At 41.7% G+C, this 21286-nt stretch overlaps 1 protein-coding gene across 1 annotated transcript; it reads right to left on the bottom strand.

Moving 5' to 3' along the window:
• Nucleotides 1–3582: 3582 nt before the first annotated feature.
• Nucleotides 3583–18777, bottom strand: prss35 (serine protease 35). The gene is made up of 2 exons (XM_078212606.1): nucleotides 18409–18777; nucleotides 3583–6895 (listed from the first exon to the last, which is right to left on the bottom strand). The coding sequence occupies exon 2, from the start codon at nucleotides 6874–6876 to the stop codon at nucleotides 5737–5739; it is 1140 nt and encodes a 379-aa protein (XP_078068732.1). The 5' UTR covers nucleotides 6877–6895; nucleotides 18409–18777; the 3' UTR covers nucleotides 3583–5736.
• Between the last annotated feature and the right edge of the window lie 2509 nt (nucleotides 18778–21286).

The raw sequence follows: 21286 nt of genomic DNA, 5'->3' as shown, positions 1-21286 counted from the left end.
CATCAATTTCTGCTATCACAGCCAGAGACTAGACCTCTGTAGATGCATTGCCACCCCAGTTTTTGACTAGATTATTCAACAGACTGTTTTGGTACTAATTGATCTACTTAGTCAATCAAATTTGTCCATCTTAGTAATCATTTGGGTTCACAAATGATCATGAAAATATTTCTGATGTTTAATAAGCATTGATTTGAACATAAAAATCTTAATTAACCCAAACCATTATTGTTTCAACGAAGATCATAGTTTTTATTTCAAAGTGTTGGGGGTGTGATTATATCTTACAACATCCAAATTCAGCAGCAAGTGTGATTTTGCACATTAAGCACTTGTGTTCTTTTGACACAACTGGGAATCCAATAACATATGGAGCAGGGATTCTGGATGGACAACTTGCTTCTGTCCCAGTAGGAGCAGCATTCCAGCCAAAGTTTAGCAAAAGGGGAATCATTGGGCAAGGGCTGAAAATGGGAGAGAGGATCACAATGTGCAATTAACCAATGGCTGTTTTTTTCTGTGTTGCCCACTGATTTAAATGCTGCCCAATGCACTGTTAAGGGGCTTGCATGCTTCAGGGGGCATAGGCATCGCTGGTTGGCCAGCATTTATTGCCCATCCCTAGTTGCTCTTGGATGGCAGTTGAGAATCATTGCTGTGGCTCTGGAGTCACATGTCGGCCAGGCCAGGTAAGGACAGCAGATTTCCTTCCCTAAAGGACATTAATGAACCAGATGTGTTTTTTCAACAATGGTTTCGTGGTCAGCAGTAGATTCTTAATCCCAGATATTTTTTATTGAATTCAGATTCCACTAACTGCTGTGGTTGGGATTTGAACCCAGGAACCCAGACTATTAACTGAGCTTCTGGATTAATAGTCTGGCGATAATACCACTCGGCCACCGCCTCCCAGGGGACAAGTGTTGTGCCCTCATGATGGTGAGATTGTGCAGGATGAGGCAGACCACAAAAGCCTGTGACATTATGTCCTATCGGGTACCGCAGAACTCTGTCACAGACATTCTGTTAGTGGAAGTAAAAAGAGAAAACACTGGAAATAGGTTCATGACAATTCCATAATCGTTGTTGATGAAAATTCAAAATACAATTATTATTCGTATAAAAGCTTAATTCTGGATGTTCTGGAAGAACTACCAATATTCAAGTTTGGAGTGTGAATAAAATAAAAGGTGTTATATTGTTTTGGTAACATTTGATAAATAGTGAAGGATACGTGTTGGTTTAATTTCTTAAATTTGATGTATTTCTCAACACGCGCTGCAAAAATTCCTAGTTTAAACAGATGGAAGGTAAATTGAAAGGCTGCTTCTCCATATTATTCACAGCTGTTTGTTTATTCCTCGCCTTGCGGGGGTAAGAAAGCTGCCTGGCCTGAAATTCCATCGGGTTCTCTTAATCATTTATTATAGCTTTGGCAGAAGATCAACTGAAACCCTGGAGAAATTGTGCAAGTGCTTTTTTTTAGAGTTAGAGTAACATAAGAAGCTTCCACAAGATGTTAAACAGTTGCAAATAAAAAGTGTTGTAGAACAGTTGAGTATATTGCTATAGAGGAGTGTAGTGCAAGAGGCCAGGGACACAGACCTGGGGGGGTGATTCTCCCATCCCGCTGCACTCACGTTTTAGCACAGCAGGCCAGGAGATTCTAGCCACAGCCAATTCGCGGGATTCACTGGGCATCCAGGCCTCCACGTGTCTCCCAGCCTAAGTTTTTTGGCGTCAACGGATCCATGCTGAATATCCTCATTTTGAGGATATTCAAATGAGGGCCTCATTTTGTGCTGTAAAACTCAATGGCTGGAATTTTATTGGCCTGCCTGCCATGGGAATCGTAGCAGGTGAGGGGCGGAGCGTGGAAAGATCCGTTGATCCTGGTCAGGGTTTTACGGTTTCGGGACGAGTGAGGCCCTAAAATCCCGTCCTATGTCTATGGACAGAATTTTCCTGCCCATCCTTCCGGCAGGATCTTCTAGTCCTGCTGACGGAGCACTCCCACCACAGGTTTCCTGGTGGTGTGGGGTGGATTCAATGGGAAATCCCATTGACAATGGCTGGACCAGAAGATCCCACCGGTGGCCAAGAAACAAGCCGCGGGGTTGCCAGAGAATCCTGCCCTATATAGGCTAAGCTGCTATATCATGCTAACCGGTATTTACACATGAAGAATGTCAGCTCTGGAATGTAGCTGGCACTCAGTGAACTGTAGGTTAATTTGCCTGAATCCACTTTTCTGGAATTTCAATGTGTAGATGCAGCGGACAGAGTGCGACACAAGTGTGTAAATTTTATCTTCATGTCTGCTTCACAAACAAAATGGAGATCTTGGTGAAGTAAAATCAGACAATATCACACCCCAAAGACCTGCTGAAAACAAACTTTAATATGATCAGACACACACGTATTTACTTAATATATGCAAATAAATTCCAAAAGATTAGACGAGTCTGCCTAACATTGGTATCCGGCTTAGCAAGGGTTAATGTGGGTTTGGGAAACAGTACTGCCCACAGCCTGGTGGAATGAAAAACAAACCTCAGACTGGAATGATTTGTGGATTGGACCAACACTTGTGTAGAAGCAAGCAGGGAGTCTGCTCATAGCTTGAGCCATACCGTGTACACATTTACATAACTATGTGTTATCAATAAACCTTCCTGTTCAACCATTCAATATTCAGAACCTCTCTGTGGGGCTTACTCAACATGCATCACAGGTTGTGGTGGCATCACTGAACTGCCAATTAACTTCCGAAAGGTTTGTAATTTGCTTTAAGTTATTTAAATTTATTTATTAGTGTCGCAAGTAGGCTTACATTAACACTGTAATGAGGTTACTGTGAAAATCCCCTAGTCGCCTGTTTGGGTACACTGAGGGAGAATTTAGCATGGCCAATGCACCTAACCCGCATGTCTTTCAGACTGTGGGAGGAAGCCAGAGCACCCGGAGGAAACCCATGCAGACACGGGGAGAACATGCACACTCCACACAGACAGTGACCGAAGCTGGGAATCAAACCCAGGTCCCTGGCGCTGTGGGGGCAGCAGTGCTAACCACTGTGCCACTGTGAGCTTTACAACATTCCTTCTGATTAGTATCGTATATAAAGTATAATGTACAATATTGACTTGTTTACTCCCTTGAGGAATAATTTACTAGTCATCTGAGGTCAGCGGATTGGTTTGTGATCTTTAGCAGCCATTTTCATGCAGATTTTTAAACTTTATTTGTTAGTGTCACAAATAGGCTTACATTAACACTGCAATGAAGTTACTGTGAAAATCCCCTTGTCGTCACACTCCGGCGCCTATTCGGCTACATTGAGGGAAAATTTAGCATGGCCAATGCACCTTGCTGTGTGAGTGACTGCATGAATTATAGAAAATAATTACTATGCAATCTGGATAATTTACAGGATTATTGACTGAATAAATGAATTTGATAGCGACTCTGCTTGGAAGTAATAGAATACATGGCTGAAGAGGTTCCATAAGCATCAATAATATATGTATGCAGAATGTGTAACTAGTTCCTTTGATCAGAAGAACACAACAGATAACAAGAGAGGGAAAAGGTCTGTATTTTTCTGCTGAATATACAGTGAGGGTCAAAGGAATAGATCATGTCTTACAGTATACAATTCAGTGAAATTACAAAGAAAGTCACTTTCCAAACATGCATTTCATGAAATTCTTAAGCAACAAAAGATCAAGAATGTAAAGCAACATGTATCCTGCTTGAAGTAAACAAAGTGATCAATGCTCACTGTTTATTCCTCTGATATGTTTATTTTTGATGATCATCGTTAATCATTTTCCGGTTTGGAATGTTTTTCTGTAGGATTCGATTTGGGTTCGGGAGTTGCATAATTATATTGGGCGGATGCGTTTCTTTGTATTTTGGCGGGAGTATTTTTCATCACTGTCTCCTTTTTCTTAAATGCGTGTGATTTTTGCCACCTTGTGTTTGGCCTAAAACAAAGCTGGTTAAATATCACTCTCTATTTGTTAACAATCATCATTATTTAAACTATTCATCAAATAATTGTTCAGATTTTCACACCACAGCTTCTGTGTTTTATTTGAGTACAATTACATTTAATTTTAAAGAGTGAAAGATCTGACTAAGCAGAGTGAGTCACTTTACAGTTCTAAATACTTTTTCTATTCTATCATTATATGAAAATTACTTAACATGCAAAGACTGTGATTGTAGCGAACAGCGTAGCACCAGTGCATTTAAAGTGGTAGGACCTTCCTAACATTCCTCATTGGCATAATTTTCTAATCCACTCAATGCATTTGTACTTCTAGTGATATAAAATATGTATTTCAAGACAAAATGTAGCACCAAAATACTATTTCAGTTTTCGTTTTGGAAAGCATTCTGGAATGCACTTTAAAGAACTGCATTTGTCATTAAACTCCTCTGCCAAAGATTTCTGAATCCTGTTGTTGGTTTACATATGGTTTTCATTTAAGGCAAGCCTGCAGATCTTAACCATTGCTCTTTATATAAATACAAACTGTATACTGTTAGCACAACAAATGATTAGACTGGTACTTAAAGCTTTAGTTTCTAATTCTATTCAGATGGTTAGATGCAATTGAATAAGATAAATCTCCGTCAACTCACTTTTAAAAAGATTGTTCAGATTTTCTGTGCAGATAAACTGTTCCTGGTCAGTTTTAATCCCACAGGCACTAATTTTCATCACAGTGTTGTGTTTACATTTTTTAGTATCTATCACTGACTGTCTTTTGGGGGGAGAAGGGAGAAATGGTTGAAATTTAAACACTTTTAACTGGATAAATTGCCAAATTTCACATTAAACATTTCAAAGGATTTGTTCTATGAATTCTATCATAATTTGAACCACATTATTTCCTTTTCCTTAGCTTCACTAAACCTGTTTAGAACAAGATTGGTGACAGCCATTACTTTGTCTTTGCTGTATTGAAGAGCTCAGTTAAAACAGTTAATTTGTATATTTTGATTGAAGTCATCAATGATTGAGCATTTCCATAATTCCTTTTGCTGGAAACAAGATATGAACAACACCCAATATGAACTTTCAATTCCAAAATGCTTCAAGATTGATCAGTACAACTAAGATAAATGATAAGACCCACCTTCACCTATCTTACAAACTACTTTAAATTCAGTAACAAATGACGTGTGTGGATAGTTCTGTATATTTTGCTATGGGACAAATAGTTATCCTTTGATAAGTGAAAATGCTTAAAATCTGAGTCTATATTAGTTTCTATGTACGCAGGACAAATAATGAGGTTCTGGAGACTGCAGTGGCGCATCCTTCAAAACCTTAAAAATATCTTTAGGAATTAAAATAAGCACCATTCTCCATTTTAATACATCTTTCAAAATCATTAGTAGAATACTTATTGGGCTATTAACCAACCTTGAATACTTTGTTCCCACAGATTAATTATCACAGTAAGTTAAATACTGAATAACTAAACATTTTGAACAGCAATGTTATCTAGTCAACAATATACTCTGAAAGATTCCCATTAATTTTACACTTTATATACTTAAATTAGAGCGCCCTGAACAGATTCCTTTAGTCGAGATGAAATTACACAAATCTTTTCAATGTGCCTTGATGGAACACCATCATCCATTCGTATGCAGAGGATCGAGGTCTGCACACAAGTACATGGATACAAAAGCATGTATTATATTTAATGAATTCCATCAACCATCTCTGCAATCAGCATAGTTTCCATGTATCCAGAAGCATATCTGTGCATACTTAAGTGGAGTAATTCGCACAGCCACATTGTAATCCTGCTGTATCCCATTGATATCCACCCACTGATGACCAGAAAAGACTCCAATGATCTTGCGTTTCCATGTGCGCTTGTCTTGCTCCTTCAGACGAATGTAAATGCCTGAGCCACTTGATCCAGGATTAGCATCACAATACTGATAAAACAGATCACTGGATTCATCAGACACAGTGCAGAAACGATATACCAATTTCCCAGGTCGGTCGTCATCAAAGCCTGAAAAGTGAATCCGGTTGCTTGGCATATTTTGGACAGGAGGACTGATTCCAATCTCCATAAACTTGTGTTTCTGAGGTCTCTTTAATTCAAGAATAGCGTAATCATAATCCACTGCAATATCATCAGCCACTCCTTTGAACCAGCCCTTTGGTACTTGGGTGCGCTTTACTCTTGACCATTGGAAAGATGGTTTATCCTTAGTTGATCGTTTATTCCTCTTAGATCCCCTTCTTCTTCCACCCCCCTTGGATCTCATCTTTAAGAATCCTACTCTAAGCCTTTTGGCACCTTTCACATAGTCTTTACCATCGTGAATGCAGTGAGCTGCTGTTAACACATGTTTCCGTGAGACAAGAATCCCAGTACATCCTGTGGAGATTTTCACTGCTGTATTAAAAGGATAGCTTGTTATGAAATGCTTGTTACCAATGCTAAATCTGCTGTCCAACCCAAAGACCTGCCTCTTCCTCCGAGAACGGCCTCTTGACTGGGCAAACTCAAGTTCATTTTTCAAGTCGAATTCTTTGACATCAACCTCAGTCACGGTACGTGTCCCATTGTTGTACACCGTTTCATAAGAAAGATAATTCTGAAGGTCAGACACGGTTGGCAGTGGCAGTTTCTTCTGGCAAGCGATCCCACAGGTTGAGTTTATCAACAACTTGGTTTTAGCTTTAAACCTTGGAGGGTCTATGATCACGGTTCTTCTGTCCAATACTTGGGGTGCTCTTTGTAAATGCCAGGTATAATCTTCTGCAGTTTCAATCCGGAAGGCGAATGTTAATGTGTTCATGGAAAGTAATAATAAAAGTGGTATTGTTCCCATGGTGAAACCAGATCCTTCCCTGAGAGGAAAAGAAAAACACAATAACTTAACATAAAAAGTCTGCTTTTCAATTCTGCTATTTACATTAGAAAGTGCTTCATTTTGTGTCTATCACAATTACTAAAAGTTTTCATAAATATAGCACTGGAGAGCTTGGAGCTGTAATATAATTTGAACCAATATTTACCGCTTGAAAAGGAGCGGATGGAGCTATTTATAACACAGAGCGTGAAGAAGGTCCTGTGCAGCCCACAGGTATAATGAAGAGATTTCTGAAAGGGCTGTCTACTTAGTTCCATTCTCTTGATCTTTCTTTGCCATCTTTATTTTTTTTCTTTTTGAAAACAGAATGACAGAATTGTACATATGTTTATGGAACTTGTAATCTTGTTGCTGAGACCTAGAAGAAACAATGGCAATGGATCACGTTGCTCGTGAATGCCAAGTAACGCAAATTAGTTTGCAAAATGAGTGGGAAGGTCACCCCAGGTCTTTACTAATTTCAAACTTGCTTCCTTCCATTTGATGCCAGCAGGCTGCGACAGATTAGGTCATGAACATTTCCCACTAAAAAGAGAAAATTGAGCTGCATCACAAATCATCACAAGGTTAAGCTAAGGAAGCTATTTGTCAAACTTTATTTATTTTTGTTCTTTCTTGGGATGTGAAAAATGTGATAAATGCTGGCTAGGCCAGCACTCATTGCCCATCCCTAATGCTCCTTCAGAAGGTGGTGATGAGCCCCGTTACTGAACCGCTGCGATCCACCTAGTGTAGGTACTTCCACAGTGCTGTTAGGAAGGCAGGATTTTGGCACGGTGACAGTGAAGGAAGTGCGATAGAGTTATAGAATTGTACAGTGCAGAAAAGGCCCTTCAGCCCATCAGTCCAAGTCAAGGTGATCTATGGTTTGAAGGGAAACTTGCAGGTGGTTGTATTCCCATGTGTCTGCAGCCCTTATTCTTCTAGGAGGTAGAGGTCTTGGGTTTGGTACAAGGCTGCGGCTGTCAAAGTCGGCTTGTCAGGATGCTGCAGTGCATCTTTTAAATGGTGCACACAGATGCTATTCTGCACTGGTGTTGGAGGAAGTAAATATTTAAGGCGGTGCATGGGGTGCCGAACAAGTGCTATGATTAGCTCAGAGAAATGTACTCTCTCCCTGCCCTAATCACATTACAGAAACTAAAAGCTTCTTGATTGATCCCACAATGTTTACTGTCCGCTGCCTCACCTGGAATACAATCTCGGGTATTGATTATTCTTTGTATGAAGAAATACTTCCTGCTGTCAATGGTGAACTTGCCATGTTATCAGCTTTGGTTCTGAAGTACGACACTCATCGCTGAGTCAGAAGGTCATAGGTTTAGTCTCACACCAGAGGCTTAAGCAGGTGGTGATCAGTGCAGCACCCAGGAGATTGCAGAAGGAGCCACAGTTCAACATTGCATCCTAAAGGGAGCATCTCACACAGTGAGGTACTCCCTTTAGGATGCGCTGTTGAATTGTGGCTCCTTCGGCCTTTGTGTGGTGAATATAAAATATAACCAGCTTTTTTCAAAGATGACCAGGGAATTGTCCCAAGATTCTCAAACAGCATGACCAAAACAAGTTACCTCATAATTTGCTGATTGGTGTTTATGGAAGGGACTTTATTTTGTAAGTTTGGCTTTCACATTTCCCCACACTGCAACAGTGACATCACTTCAAAAGTACTTCAAACTGGTGCTGTGTAAACCCAAGTTATCCTGTACCTAGGTTCCTCTACATTCAACATGCTAATATTTTCTGAAATCAAGTGGTAATTTATCACAGGATAATAATACTCACAAATCCACAGATAAATATGAATTATTTTCACGTGTACTTACTTCATAAAACTATGCTCCCCCTCCACCCACACACTCAGGGATTAATTAACCTTCATTAGTACCTACCTCAAAATGTTTAACATGCTCAAGTGTCTGTCTCTCCTGCTTAAAATTGCAGGAGTAGATTTCCTACATTTCACGTAGACATAAACTGGTGTTGTGGATTGCCTGCCCATTGTAGAATGCCCAACCTGCAATACCAATTTTATGCCTGGAAAGCAAATTGAAAATCTGCCCCATAATATCTGCAGAAGATGCCTGAAGTTACCACTCTATCCTGTCATCTCTACAACATGGGTCTGCATGTAGATCAGGTGGATGGGATGTCTCTTTGCTGGCTTTAACCATCCGATGTGAACTGAGTGTGGGCAACCTCAACCCAAGTACAAATCAGTGAGGTCACAGAATAAACCTGCGTATGATTCAGCGTAAGATCAAACAAAAGTGAACTATCAAGTTCAGAAAGGCTATAAAACTGAGTGAGATAAAAGTGACATCGGTTTTACCATCCCCATTTGAAAAAGACATGTTCAAATGTTACTGGAGCAAATTTGGATACAGTAAGAAGTCTCACAACACCAGGTTAAAGTCCAACAGGTCTATTTGGTAGCCAACGCCGGCATCTCCACAGCAAATTTGGATAACAGGAGGCAATGTTGCAACCCTGAATTTAATCAATTCAGAAAAAAATATAATGGTGTTGTCTCTTCATAACTCCCTCTCTGCTGTTCCATGTCTCTGGTCAACAACTATTATTGTATTTACTCTTGTCCCCATACTCCATGGTTCTCAAGCATACCATCCATAATATTCCCCATTCCTTTGATATTGCTTATACATACCTCTAGTGAGCCTTGTGTTCTTCATGCTTGATACCTTCCCTATCTCTCTGTTAACTGCTTTTAATGATCCCCATATAACTACTTTCATCTTATTGGCACAAACTCTCGACATTTCATTGTATCTTCCCTTCAATTACCGGCTTTTCATACTTAGCATTTAAATATGTTGAATACATTTAAGGCTGGGATAGACAGATTTTTGGTCTCAAAGGAAATTAAGGGAAATGGGGAGCAGGCATGAAAATGGAGTTAACGCCCAAGATCAGCCACGATCCTACTGAAAGGTGGAGCAAGCTCGACGAGCCATATGGTCTATTCCTGCTCCTACTTCTTGAGTCCTTGCAATATGTTCCATTTACGTCTTCCATGTTCTTCTGTTTTATTAAATGCCTGTTTCTGCTCTGATCTTACTGACACAGTAAGGTGGTCAGGGTACTTTACTAGGGTGGGTGTATCTCAGTCTCCTCTGTGATGTGAAAATTACTCCCTGCAGTAAGGATAAACTAGTTTTAAATTACAGGGGAGGCTATAATAAAGCTCCCTCTCAATGACATCCCCTGATGGTCACTCAACAACAGAATTAAACACATTTATTTCATAAAAAGGGAGGAGTCAATAGAGATGCCGATACACACTGTGTGAAAATAGAGAACTCAGACTCATAACTGGAAGGTCACATTAATTTGGCTGAAGGTGATGGGAAGATCATTGGTCACTATAGCACAAATTGGAGCATGCAGTACAATACATGCAACAGATTGAGAGGGACATTATTATGGTTCTGTGTACTCAGATTTACATAATACAGCAATGACTAAGCAGTGCTGACTGACTCAGGTTCAGAACATTTACTTTGTTTATCAATTCACCAGGTGTTCCATCATTGTACGATCCAATTGTGAGTTTGACTTTATTTAATTAAGGGTTGTGTATCTTTGAAGCTGTTATATATTGTCATCCGTAGAAAATTTGAAAGAACACAAATTTATAATACAGAAAATTATAGAATTAGCTGAGAAGTAAATACATGTAATAAGATACACAGACATGCAGCCTCTTTAATTTGGAATGGTTTCTATATTTATAAATATTCTAACTTTGCTACAAAATTGTTTCCATTTTGTTCAAATGGTCAGTATTTCATATTATTACAAAAACAAGTTAAACTGGAGTTAGAAATAGCATAAATACATACTCATGTTATTCCTCTCCCAATGGGTTGCTTATTTATATTTCTTACTTGGAGCTATTGGAGTAAATTAAAGATATGGCAAAAGAATAATTTTACTTAATTGATTCTGAAATACATGCAGGAAACTTAATCATATACAATTTTAAATGCAATGATCCACTGAGACTTTTACTGCCATTTTACAACATTGCTTGGGCGAGGCTCATAAAATTCCATCAGAGGCCAACGGAGAATTCTGCAAGCCTCGCCCATCCCAATTCCAGGGCAGGCGAGGCGGTAATATTCCGGCCTCTATCTCCCCTCTCAAATGATCCCAGGGAACTATCAGGAGACGAGTAGGGAAATCTCCTATTTTTATACTTTGATGGAATGTGAACGGCCAGCAGATATTGCTTATCTCTTACTGTCCTTGACAAGGTGGTGGTGAGCTGCCTTCTTGAACCGCTATAGACCATGTGGTGTTGGTTCACCCATGGTGTTGTGGCATTGCAGGAGTGTGATGAAAAAACAGTAATCTATTTCTAAGTCAAGAATAAGATTACCCAGACTTCTAAGTTGCTCCAAGGGGAATTTGCAGATGGTAATGTGTCCATGAACCTGCTGCCTTTGATCGTCTAGGTGGCTGTGGTCATCGGCTTGGAAAGTGTTGTTGAAGTACCCATAGTGAGTTGCTGCAGTGCATCTTGCATTCTGCACATACTGCTGCCACTATGCGCAAGTGGTAGTGGGAGTGAATGTTTAACGTGGTGATTGGAATATCGACCAAACGGGTAGCTTTGTCCTGGAGGTTGTTGATCTTCTTGAGAATTGTTGGGAGTTGCATTCATCAAAGCAAATAAAAAATATTCCATAATCAATCCTTAGCTTGGAATGTGAACGGCCAGCAGATATTGCTCATCTCTTGATGGTGGAAAAGCCATCGAAAGTCAGGAAATAAGTTACTTTCCACAGAAAACCCAACCGCTGACCTGCTCTTGGAGCCACAGTATATAACTAGCTAGCCTAGTTAAGTCACTGATCAATGGTGACCTCCATTCAGCGAATGTAATGCCGTTAAATGTCATAAGGAGGTAATTAGACTCTTGTTTGTTGGAGATGGTCACTGCTTCATACTTGTGAGGCACCAATGTTACTGGCAACTTATCAGCTCAAGCCTGAAAGACTATCATTTATCCCTCAATCAGCATCACAAAGAACATTTCTGATCATTTATCTCATTGCTCCCTGTGGCATATTATCGGGCATATATTGGCTAACTCATTTACTTAGATTACATCGGTAACTATAGGTGGGAGTTTTCCCAGTCCCACAGAGGCAGGTTAGGAGACAGGACCAGGAACAAAGTTGGAAAATGCATCAGCATGGGTCAATTGGGAGAAAGTGATGGCAAGGATCTTTCTAATATAAAAATAAATTACTGTAGATGTTGGAATCTGAAACAAAAACAGAAAATGCTGGAAAATTTCAGCAGGTCTGACAGCATCTGTGAAGAGAGAATAGAGCCAAGTTTCAAGTCTGGACGACCCTTCGTCTAATGGTGGATGGGTCCCTCGCTGAGGCCACTTAACTGGCGGCACTCCCCTGGCAGTACACTGAAGAACCAATGACGCCTCCACTCCATCACCCTAGAATCCACCTGTGGGATGCAATGGCAACAGTTGTGGCGGCAAGCATCATGTGGAGAGGTCCTCCATTGCTCCAGAGAGAACCTCCACGTATTTTGAAGCTGATGAGACTGAAGCAACTCCTCTACACCATGTGTGCAGCTCCTCAGATCCCTCCCTTCCAACTTGTTTTGCCAATTCAACCATCTTGTATAATTCTTAACACTGACATTTCTGTGGCCATAATTTTGGTAACAATTTAAGGTCGATATGTTATATTGGAATTTCCTGGTTAAAATACTTTAATCATATTTCACTATGTAAACAGTTACATTATTAGTGATTCAATCAAATCACTCAAAATGTATTTGATAGAATTCTCATCTTGCATTTTTCCTGAGTATTTACAATTTATAATGTTGAGGGTAAAGTTAATGCAAAATAATATTGTCAAAATATTGCACATTTCACAAGATCATGTTTTTGAATTAACCATTTTGATTTGTCTTGTGAGATTTGTCAAAATCTCAGCTTGGCTCAAAACTCCCTATTTTACTGCTGGAAAGATTCACAGAGCTTTGAAGCATATCTGTGCATTTGGTGCATGTGTGGTTTGCAAAGATTTCTCTGGAAACATTGCCATGCTACTGGATTAAAGAGAATGGGTTCTGCTATCCCATGAGAGCTTGTGAGTTTCTCTACTTGTTCCAAAAGATTTCAATAAATTGGAGTCCAAATATTCATAGATTATTTCAGGTAGGTTGATAAAATATTATTTTAATTCTATCATGAAGTTCTCAGTCTAATATGAGGTTAGCTACAGCTGTTATTCTTTGTTTTGTTTTTGATGTGGAGATGCTGGCATTGGACTGGGGTGGGCACAGTAAGAAGTCTCACAACAGCAGGCTAAAGTCCAACAGGTTTATTTGGAATCACGAGTTTTCGGAGCGTTGCTCCTTCATCAAGTGAGTGAACAGCCAATGAAGGTTGATTAGTGAAAGCTGATGTTCTTTTCTTCAAATGAAAGTTAACATTTAACTATGGTGTAAAAATGTCTAATTTCATGATTCATGTGTATTAGGGGTAGATCTTATAGTGTGGACTGAAGTTTTTAAATGTAAGTAGCTGGTTTGAGAGGCTAATAAACAGACATAAATGGCCTTATTTATTTAACAGGGTCAGAGTTGGAAGCAGGAAACAATAAACAAAGGTGGCCCTCTCTTAACTTTGTAATGGAGACAGGGTATAGTAAAATGACATTGTCCCTATTGCAGATGTAAGTTATTCATGTGGTTCTCAGACACAAAGGGATGCTTTGAAGGTAAAGTTAATTGATTTACATCTCTATCTGGAACATCCCAAGAGTGCCATGTTATCATGGGGATAGACAGCTGGGAGGTAGGTTTTTTTTGTAAAAGCAAAATACTGTGGATGCTGGAAATCTCAATAAAACAAAAAAATCCAGGATCAGATCTGATAGCATCTGTGGAGAAAGAAACAGATTTAATATTTCAAGTCTGTATGACTTCTTCAGAGCAGATTTTTTCTGTTTTGGGTTTAGTTTTGGAATTTGTTATAGAAACAGATAGTTCATTGGAGCCGAGAAGCAGCTTTAAGACAAGCAGAGAGAGAGAAAATCTGCCAAAGCCGTAGACCTGCAGTGAAGGACTGCAAGAAATGTAGGGTGTTGGTGATCTTAAAAGCACTGAGCCCCATACTTGAGCTGTGGTGGCCACAACTGCAAGGTGCCAAAATAGAGTTGGAGGGTCACCTAGCCAGATGTTTGTGGAAGGACCCCAAAAAATCCTGTACCTCAGGGAATAGCAGGAACATTGAAGAGAATCAAACTGAATTACTGATAGCTGTGGCACATCTTGGGTTTGGTTCCAGCAGAAGTAATGCATACGGGAAATCCTGGGTGGAAATGAAAGTAGAATGGGAAGATTTTGAGATTGAGATTTTTGGGATCAAAGAACATGTGCTTACGAAATATAGTTTTAAGTTTGTGCAGATCTTTTTGTTTAAAATGTGAAACCATTGATGTAATACTTCTTTCAGCTAATGACTGGGAGTTCAGATTTCTTTCAAAACTTAACGGTCTACCCCAGAGTCCAAAAATGTGCGGGTTAGGTTGATTGGCCAGGTTAAAAATTGCCCCTTAGAGTCCTGGGATGCGTAGGTTAGAGGGATTAGCGGGTAAATATGTGGGGGTAGCGCCTGGTTGGGATTGTGGTCGGTGCAGACTCGATGGGCCGAATGGCCTCCTTCTGCACTGTAGGGTTTCTATGATTCTAAGACTATAACAAGTAAAAAAAACTATTCCCTTCTGAATGATTCTTGAAGCTTAAGGGATAGGTTTAAGTTAATAATCATGTAACAATTAACTTTTATTTTGAATTTCAGTGATAAAAACAGGACAATTTTGTTACTTCTATGAAAATGTGTTATTAAAATGATTCTATGAAAAGAATCATAGAATCCCTACAGTGCAGAAGGTGGCCATTTGGCCCATCGAGCCTGCATCGACAACAATCCTACCCAGACATTTACCCTGCTAATCCCCTGACACTAAGGGCAATTTAGCATGGCCAATCAACCTAACCTGCACATTTTTGGTGTGTGGGAGGAAACCGGATCACCCAGAGGAAACCCATGCAGACACAGGGAGAACGTGCAAATGCCACACAGTCACCCAAGACGGAATTGAACCTGAGTCCCTGGCGCTGTGAGGCAGCATTGCTAACCACTGTGCTGCCGTGCTGCCCACAAAAGCAATAATTTCTGTAGTAATTGCTTTAAAACAAAACATAAAGACAGTATGGGAGCAGTACTTGCCTATCCACTCTACGCAAATACTGTGTGGGGTTTGGGAAGACCTAAAGGTGATGGAAAAATAAACATGATTATAAGCTCCAGCATATCTGTTTCATTAGGGTAATCAACTGGTGTTCCACAGCATCAGCCTTCAATAAAATCTCAGCAGGCAGGAGTACCAAGTGCCAGTGATGATGTATGGATGGTGTTAGTTTTGGTTCAGTGTTGGTACTTGGCTTTTTACTGCATATAGCTTCTTTCGGTTTCAAAGTTCCTTGGAGGTATTTTTGTACGAGTTGTCGTTACAATGGAAATGACAGCAAGTATTTAACAATTGCAACTTGTGGCTTTTTGAAAACAAAATATTTTTCCCAGCTATTGACCTTTGAAAAGCTGGCCCCGCCTCGATTAGCCATTTCTACTCTTTATAACTAACTAGTTAAACTAGCTGTTGCTTGTTGTTGACTCGCCACAAGGTGGCAGAACACGACAACAGTTTTTTCATTCATTTAGTTCAGCAATATACCAAGAAGGCATTACAAATATTAAACATGTTTAAAAAAAACACACACTTCTGTTTCTATCAATATGTTATCTTTATTACCAGGTCCTCTATTTACATATCGGATTCTGACTGTTGCTTTGATATCTCTTCTGTCTCCAGATAACTTTCAATTAATACATTATTTAAAGTCCTGGTCGCGTTATAAAATCGCTCAATTCCATTGCTTCATTTGTTAAATACTTTACCTGTTTATAAGCAACAGACAACATTTGGGGTGTTTGAAAACTTCCCCAAAGTCAATGTGCTAAACTCAGAGAATCTGTGCCACTGTTAATTTCTGCACCTCCCTTTATTTAATCTGCACGATTGTGACCTAATCTGAAATACTCACGCGAGGTGTGAACAGGCGCTACAACAGGCAATATTCCACACTGGTTAAACTGACTGATGTACTGTTTGTTCTTCTGCACCGGGGTTCACGCCAGAAACATTTCCTCGGGTCCATGACTAATTCCCAATATATGCGAGACTATCTCTGTATCCCCAATTCATGAAAACGGCTTCTGGTGTATCTGTGCAAGTTTACATCGTATCTCTCCTGAAATATCATAGAGAGAATAATTCTGTTTCTCTCTCTTCGCGGATGTTGTCTGACTTGTTCTACTTCTATTCTGTAATTCGCTTTGCTCTGATCATTTCTAATCCTGCACACTTCTCCGCCCCCCCCCCCCCCCCCAATAGCTGCTTTACCTTCAGACCCACCCAACCCCCCCCCCCCCCCACCCTGTACTTCTGTGGAAACCTCCTTATCCTTGTATACCCCGGTATTCTTTAACTTTCCGAGTTATATTTCAAGATTTTTTTTAAATGCCTTGTGGAATTTGGAATGATTTTACAAAATGATTTAAGTTTTCACTTTATGCCCTGCCATAGTTGAAAAGTGATTGATAACCTTTTAATTCATTCGGATAACCAGTATTCAAACCTGCAGACTTTTTTTTAACGAAAACTTGGTAAAGCCTCGGCGAGGGAGAAGAAAAGGGAAACTCAGGGGGAAGACACAGAAACATCCCGCAGAATTAAACTGAAACGCTGCCAAGTTGTTAGAAAGGAGGTAATGGAAAGATACCGCAAAGATGTGTCAAGATCCTGTAGAAATGTGTGTGTGTGTGCAGTCAGCCCGGGCCAGTGAAGTAATGCAGAGCAGGCAACTTGATGATTTGATCGACTGCAGCGGAGGACAAAGGGCGAGAGACAAGTTGGAAACTGCTCTGCCAACTCCTCAGCGGAGAGTGAGACTCCCCTCCCAACCCACACACCCACTCCTCAGACTGAACTGCATCCCCCCACACACAAACACCCACACACACTCCCTCAGAAAGAACTGCACTCCCCACACACACTCCCTCAGAAAGAACTGCACCCCCCACATACAAACACCCACACACACTCCCTAAGAACTGCACCCCCCACATACAAACACCCACACACACTCCCTCAGAAAGAACTGCACCCCCCACATACAAACACCCACACACACTCCCTAAGAAAGAACTGCACCCCCCACATACAAACACCCACACACACTCCCGAAGAAAGAACTGCACCCCCCACATACAAACTCCCACACACACTCCCGAAGAAAGAACTGCACCCCCCCACACACATACACAAACACCCACACACATTCCCTAAGAACTGCATCCCCCACACACAAACACCCACACACACCCTCAGAAACCACTGAACCCCCACACAAAAAACACCCACACACACTCCCACACAAACACCCAGACAGACACCCTCAGAAAGAACTGCACTCCCCACGCACACCCCCCCCCACACACTCCCTCAGAAAAGACTGCTCCCCCCCCCCCCGCCATACACTCCCTCAGAAAGAGCTACACCCCACACAAACACCCACACACACTCCCTCAGAGAGGTCTGCACCCTCCCACACACAAACACCCACACACACTCCCTCAGAGAGGTCTGCACCCTCCCACACACAAACACCCACACACACTCTCTCAAAAAGAGCTACATTCCACATACACAAACACCTACACATACCCCTCAGAAATATATCCCCCCCCCCCCCCACACACACACACACACACATTTCTGTCACCCAGATAGACAGCGACCGGGATAGGACTCTACACCTGATTCCAGGGACCTTAGAATTGTCTCCAGGACAATTCTATAGAGCACAATGAACGTGAAATCTGGAGATCTGACGATTAATTTCACTTGAAATAACGAGGCTGCCAGTAAATGCCTGATATGGGGGAGGGAGGGGGGTGCTGGACTTTAATAACTTGATCTTCATCAGAATTAGACAAAAAGCTGGAAAGCTAACAAGACATTTGCTGCGGAATGTGCTGAAGTTTTTGCAAAGTTCTATGAAAGTCAGTAAAACCTGCCAGCGTTAACAATTTTGTATTTGATCAAGTCAGACACCTTTGATGTGTTTCTATGGAAAGACTAAACAAAACTCCTCGTTTTGCCAGGCACTTCTCTATAGAAATTGTCAATAGCGTTCTTTATTTTGTAATGTTTGCCACAGACAGAAATGTATACCCTCCGCACCATCTAAATCCAGTATACCAATTGATGAGTCTCACCGACAACAAAGCGATACAGCAAAAGGCTCCAAACTCTCCAGCTCCCACTGAAGGGCTCACCTACAGTGGTTATTTCTTACCTGTTACCATTCGCTGGGAGAAATTTATACACGATCCTCTCTGCCAAAATACCGCTCCTGGCCCCTCACATTGTAGGGGAGGGGGTGGGGGTTGTATCAGGACAGATGCTCTGGCGTTCACATTCAACACCAAACATCAGCGCAACACTGCGGAGCAAAGCCTCGTCCGCACAGTGCACTTGATGCTTCTTGGAAAAAAAAACCTTCCCCTTTTCTTCCCAGTCCAAGGGAGCTGGGAGGGGTTTGTCCAATGGGATCAGCACGCCCGCCTGCTTGTCTTTCCCAGTCTGAAACGACCAGCCCTCCCCTCTGCTTCTGACAGCTAGTCACACCGCGCTGTTTAGTTTCCAAGTTGCTGTTTACAAACCCATCCCTATATTATTCAAAGACGCACACACAGGCATGACTGGAAACAAAAAAGCCCTTGTGAACTACTGAGGATTCCCCCCTCCCCCCAGATCATCCCCTTGTGGCTGCTGGAGAGAAAGTTTTAGTGTCTGTTCCAACACGCCAGAGGGTGAATCAGAGGGCTGCTAGGAATAGCTTCATACACCTGGGACACTTAGATCTCGTGGTATCTCCCAGTGTTAAATCTTTGAAGCTACTGTAGTGTATATTTTACTACCCAGTCCTTTCTTCTTGTCTTATTTTATACAAGCGCCCCAGACACCGGATACCTGTGTTTAAGTGGGAACTATTTTTTTACAAACGTTACACTGACAACAATGTCCATATTTTTGTGTGTTCGTAAATAAGTGATAGGCAAAGCATTTGACTGCTGCAGAATAGTTGGTTCCTGCACTAATATTAACTGATATAGATTTATTTTAGTTGAGTAAATTCTTATTTCACAGTAACTTCATTGCAGTGTTAATGTAAGCCTTACTTGTGACTAATTAAACTTTATTTGCTTAAAATCACAAAACATCCTCCCAGCTTTGGGAATGGTAGCATTTCAAATCCAAGTGTTTTTGGTGAAAGAAACCGGAGAGATGTTCAAGATAAACAAGAGTCTGGGCTCTAAGATTCAGTGCTGTAATCGGTGCTGAGTTCTGAAGGAGAATCCTATTCCACTGGAAACATCAGGCAGAATCCTCGCAAAACAAAATGGCTTGGGGCACGGTTTTACCGGTTGTAAGACTGCGCCCCAATCTCTCCCGCGACACCGGAGTCAGAGAGTTTGGTGCCCAGCCAAATCTCTGTTCACTGCAGCGGGATGGGAAAATCCCGCCGGTGTGAATGGCCAGTATGGACATTCCAGCCTAAGTGTCTAATGGTGAGAATAACAGAGATCCACATCGGTCTCCCAGGCGCCTTCCTCACCGCAATCCTCCCAAACTCAGTCACTTTTTTGGAGTTGGAAGTTTCATGCCAGTCCTGGGGAGGTGGGGCCTAAACAAGCTGGTGAGCCCGGCTTCAGAGCACTCGGGCACCATTTCACAAGGTGCCCCGATCTCAGCATGCACTGGGAAACCCCCCTCCCTCCCCACTGGACATCAGGACACCCCCATCCCTCATCAGCAGCATGTTCCCCCAACCCCTCCTTGACACGGGTCACTGGCATCAGGGCCCTCCCAATGGGTCCCCCTGCCTGACCCCCGACATGTCCCCATCATGACCCCCAACATGATTCACCCCTGCATTCACCCTGCATAGCCTCCCCATTATAGCCCCCCGCCATAATCCCTCCTCTTAATAGCCCCCACTCAGGTCCCACCCTCTTGGCACTGAACCTTGCACGATGGCATTACCCAACTGGCACAACTGCAGTGCCCAACTGCTATGGTGTCTGGTTGCCACTTCCAGGGTGTCCTGTGAGCTCCACCAGGTGGGCACTGCCCAATGGGCATTACCTGGCCATGCTCCTGACAACCCGGGGGCTTCGATGACCTCCGAGCCCTATCCCCCCACCCTTGGGGTAGCCATCGCACCAGGACTCCACTAGTGGAGACCAGTAGTGACTCTTGCCATTCTCACGCTGTGCCCAAAGTGCGCTTGGAGTTAGATGGGCTATGCATATTTAAATGTTACTTTAAATATTCCAATTGGCCTCATGCTCTTTCTGGGCACGATCCAGTTCATGCCATTCGAAAGGGGCTGGGAGGATCGCAAACTGTTTGGTGCCGGGTGTGAAACTGATTTTTAGGCCCGCATGCTATTCTCTGGAATCGGTGGAATCTGGATCAGGTGGAGGGAGGGCGGAGAATCGTCCACATTAACTCTGTTTCTCTCTGTACAGAGACAATGGCTTAGTGGTATTATCACTAGACTATTAATCCAGAAATTCAACTAATGCTCTGGGGACCTAGGCTCGAATCCCGTCACAGCAGATGGTGGAATTTGAATTCCATAGAAATATCTGGAATTAAGAATCTACCGATGACCATGAAACCATTGTGAATTGTCGGAAAAACCCATCTGGTTCACTAATGTCCTTAGGGAAGGAAATCTGCTGTCCTTACCTGGTCTGGCCTACATGTGACTCCAGAAACACAGCAATGTGGTTGACTCTCAACTGCCCTCCAAGGGCAACTAGGGATGGGCAATAAATGCTGGCCAGCCAGTGATGCCCATGTCCCACAAAGCCATACCCAACCTGTTGAGTATTCCCAGCACTTTCTGTCTGTATTTCAGATTTCCAGCTTCCACAGTATTTTACTTTTACATCCATCTGCAAGTGTGGAGTGAACAGCTACATCAACAGTAGATATGAGAGAGGTAGGATGAATAAAGCTGTAACACTGCCTGAGGAATCTGCTGTCTCTTGTGGTAGATAGGATTAATTTCAATATAGGAAACAAGAATGACAAACAAGAATGGGAGAAGCAAACTTGAAGAGTTGGTAGAATAAGGGAAAGAAAAATGCAAGTTTCATAAA

Source organism: Mustelus asterias, chromosome 5, assembly GCF_964213995.1.
Source record: "Mustelus asterias chromosome 5, sMusAst1.hap1.1, whole genome shotgun sequence".
Lineage (NCBI taxonomy): Eukaryota > Metazoa > Chordata > Chondrichthyes > Carcharhiniformes > Triakidae > Mustelus > Mustelus asterias.
This window is presented reverse-complemented; position numbering and strand designations above follow the sequence as displayed.

What these genes read in the sequence shown, in the direction of transcription:
- prss35 (XM_078212606.1), bottom strand. Translation starts at nt 6,876, where the DNA reads ATGGGAACAATACCACTTTTATTATTACTTTCCATGAACACATTAACA.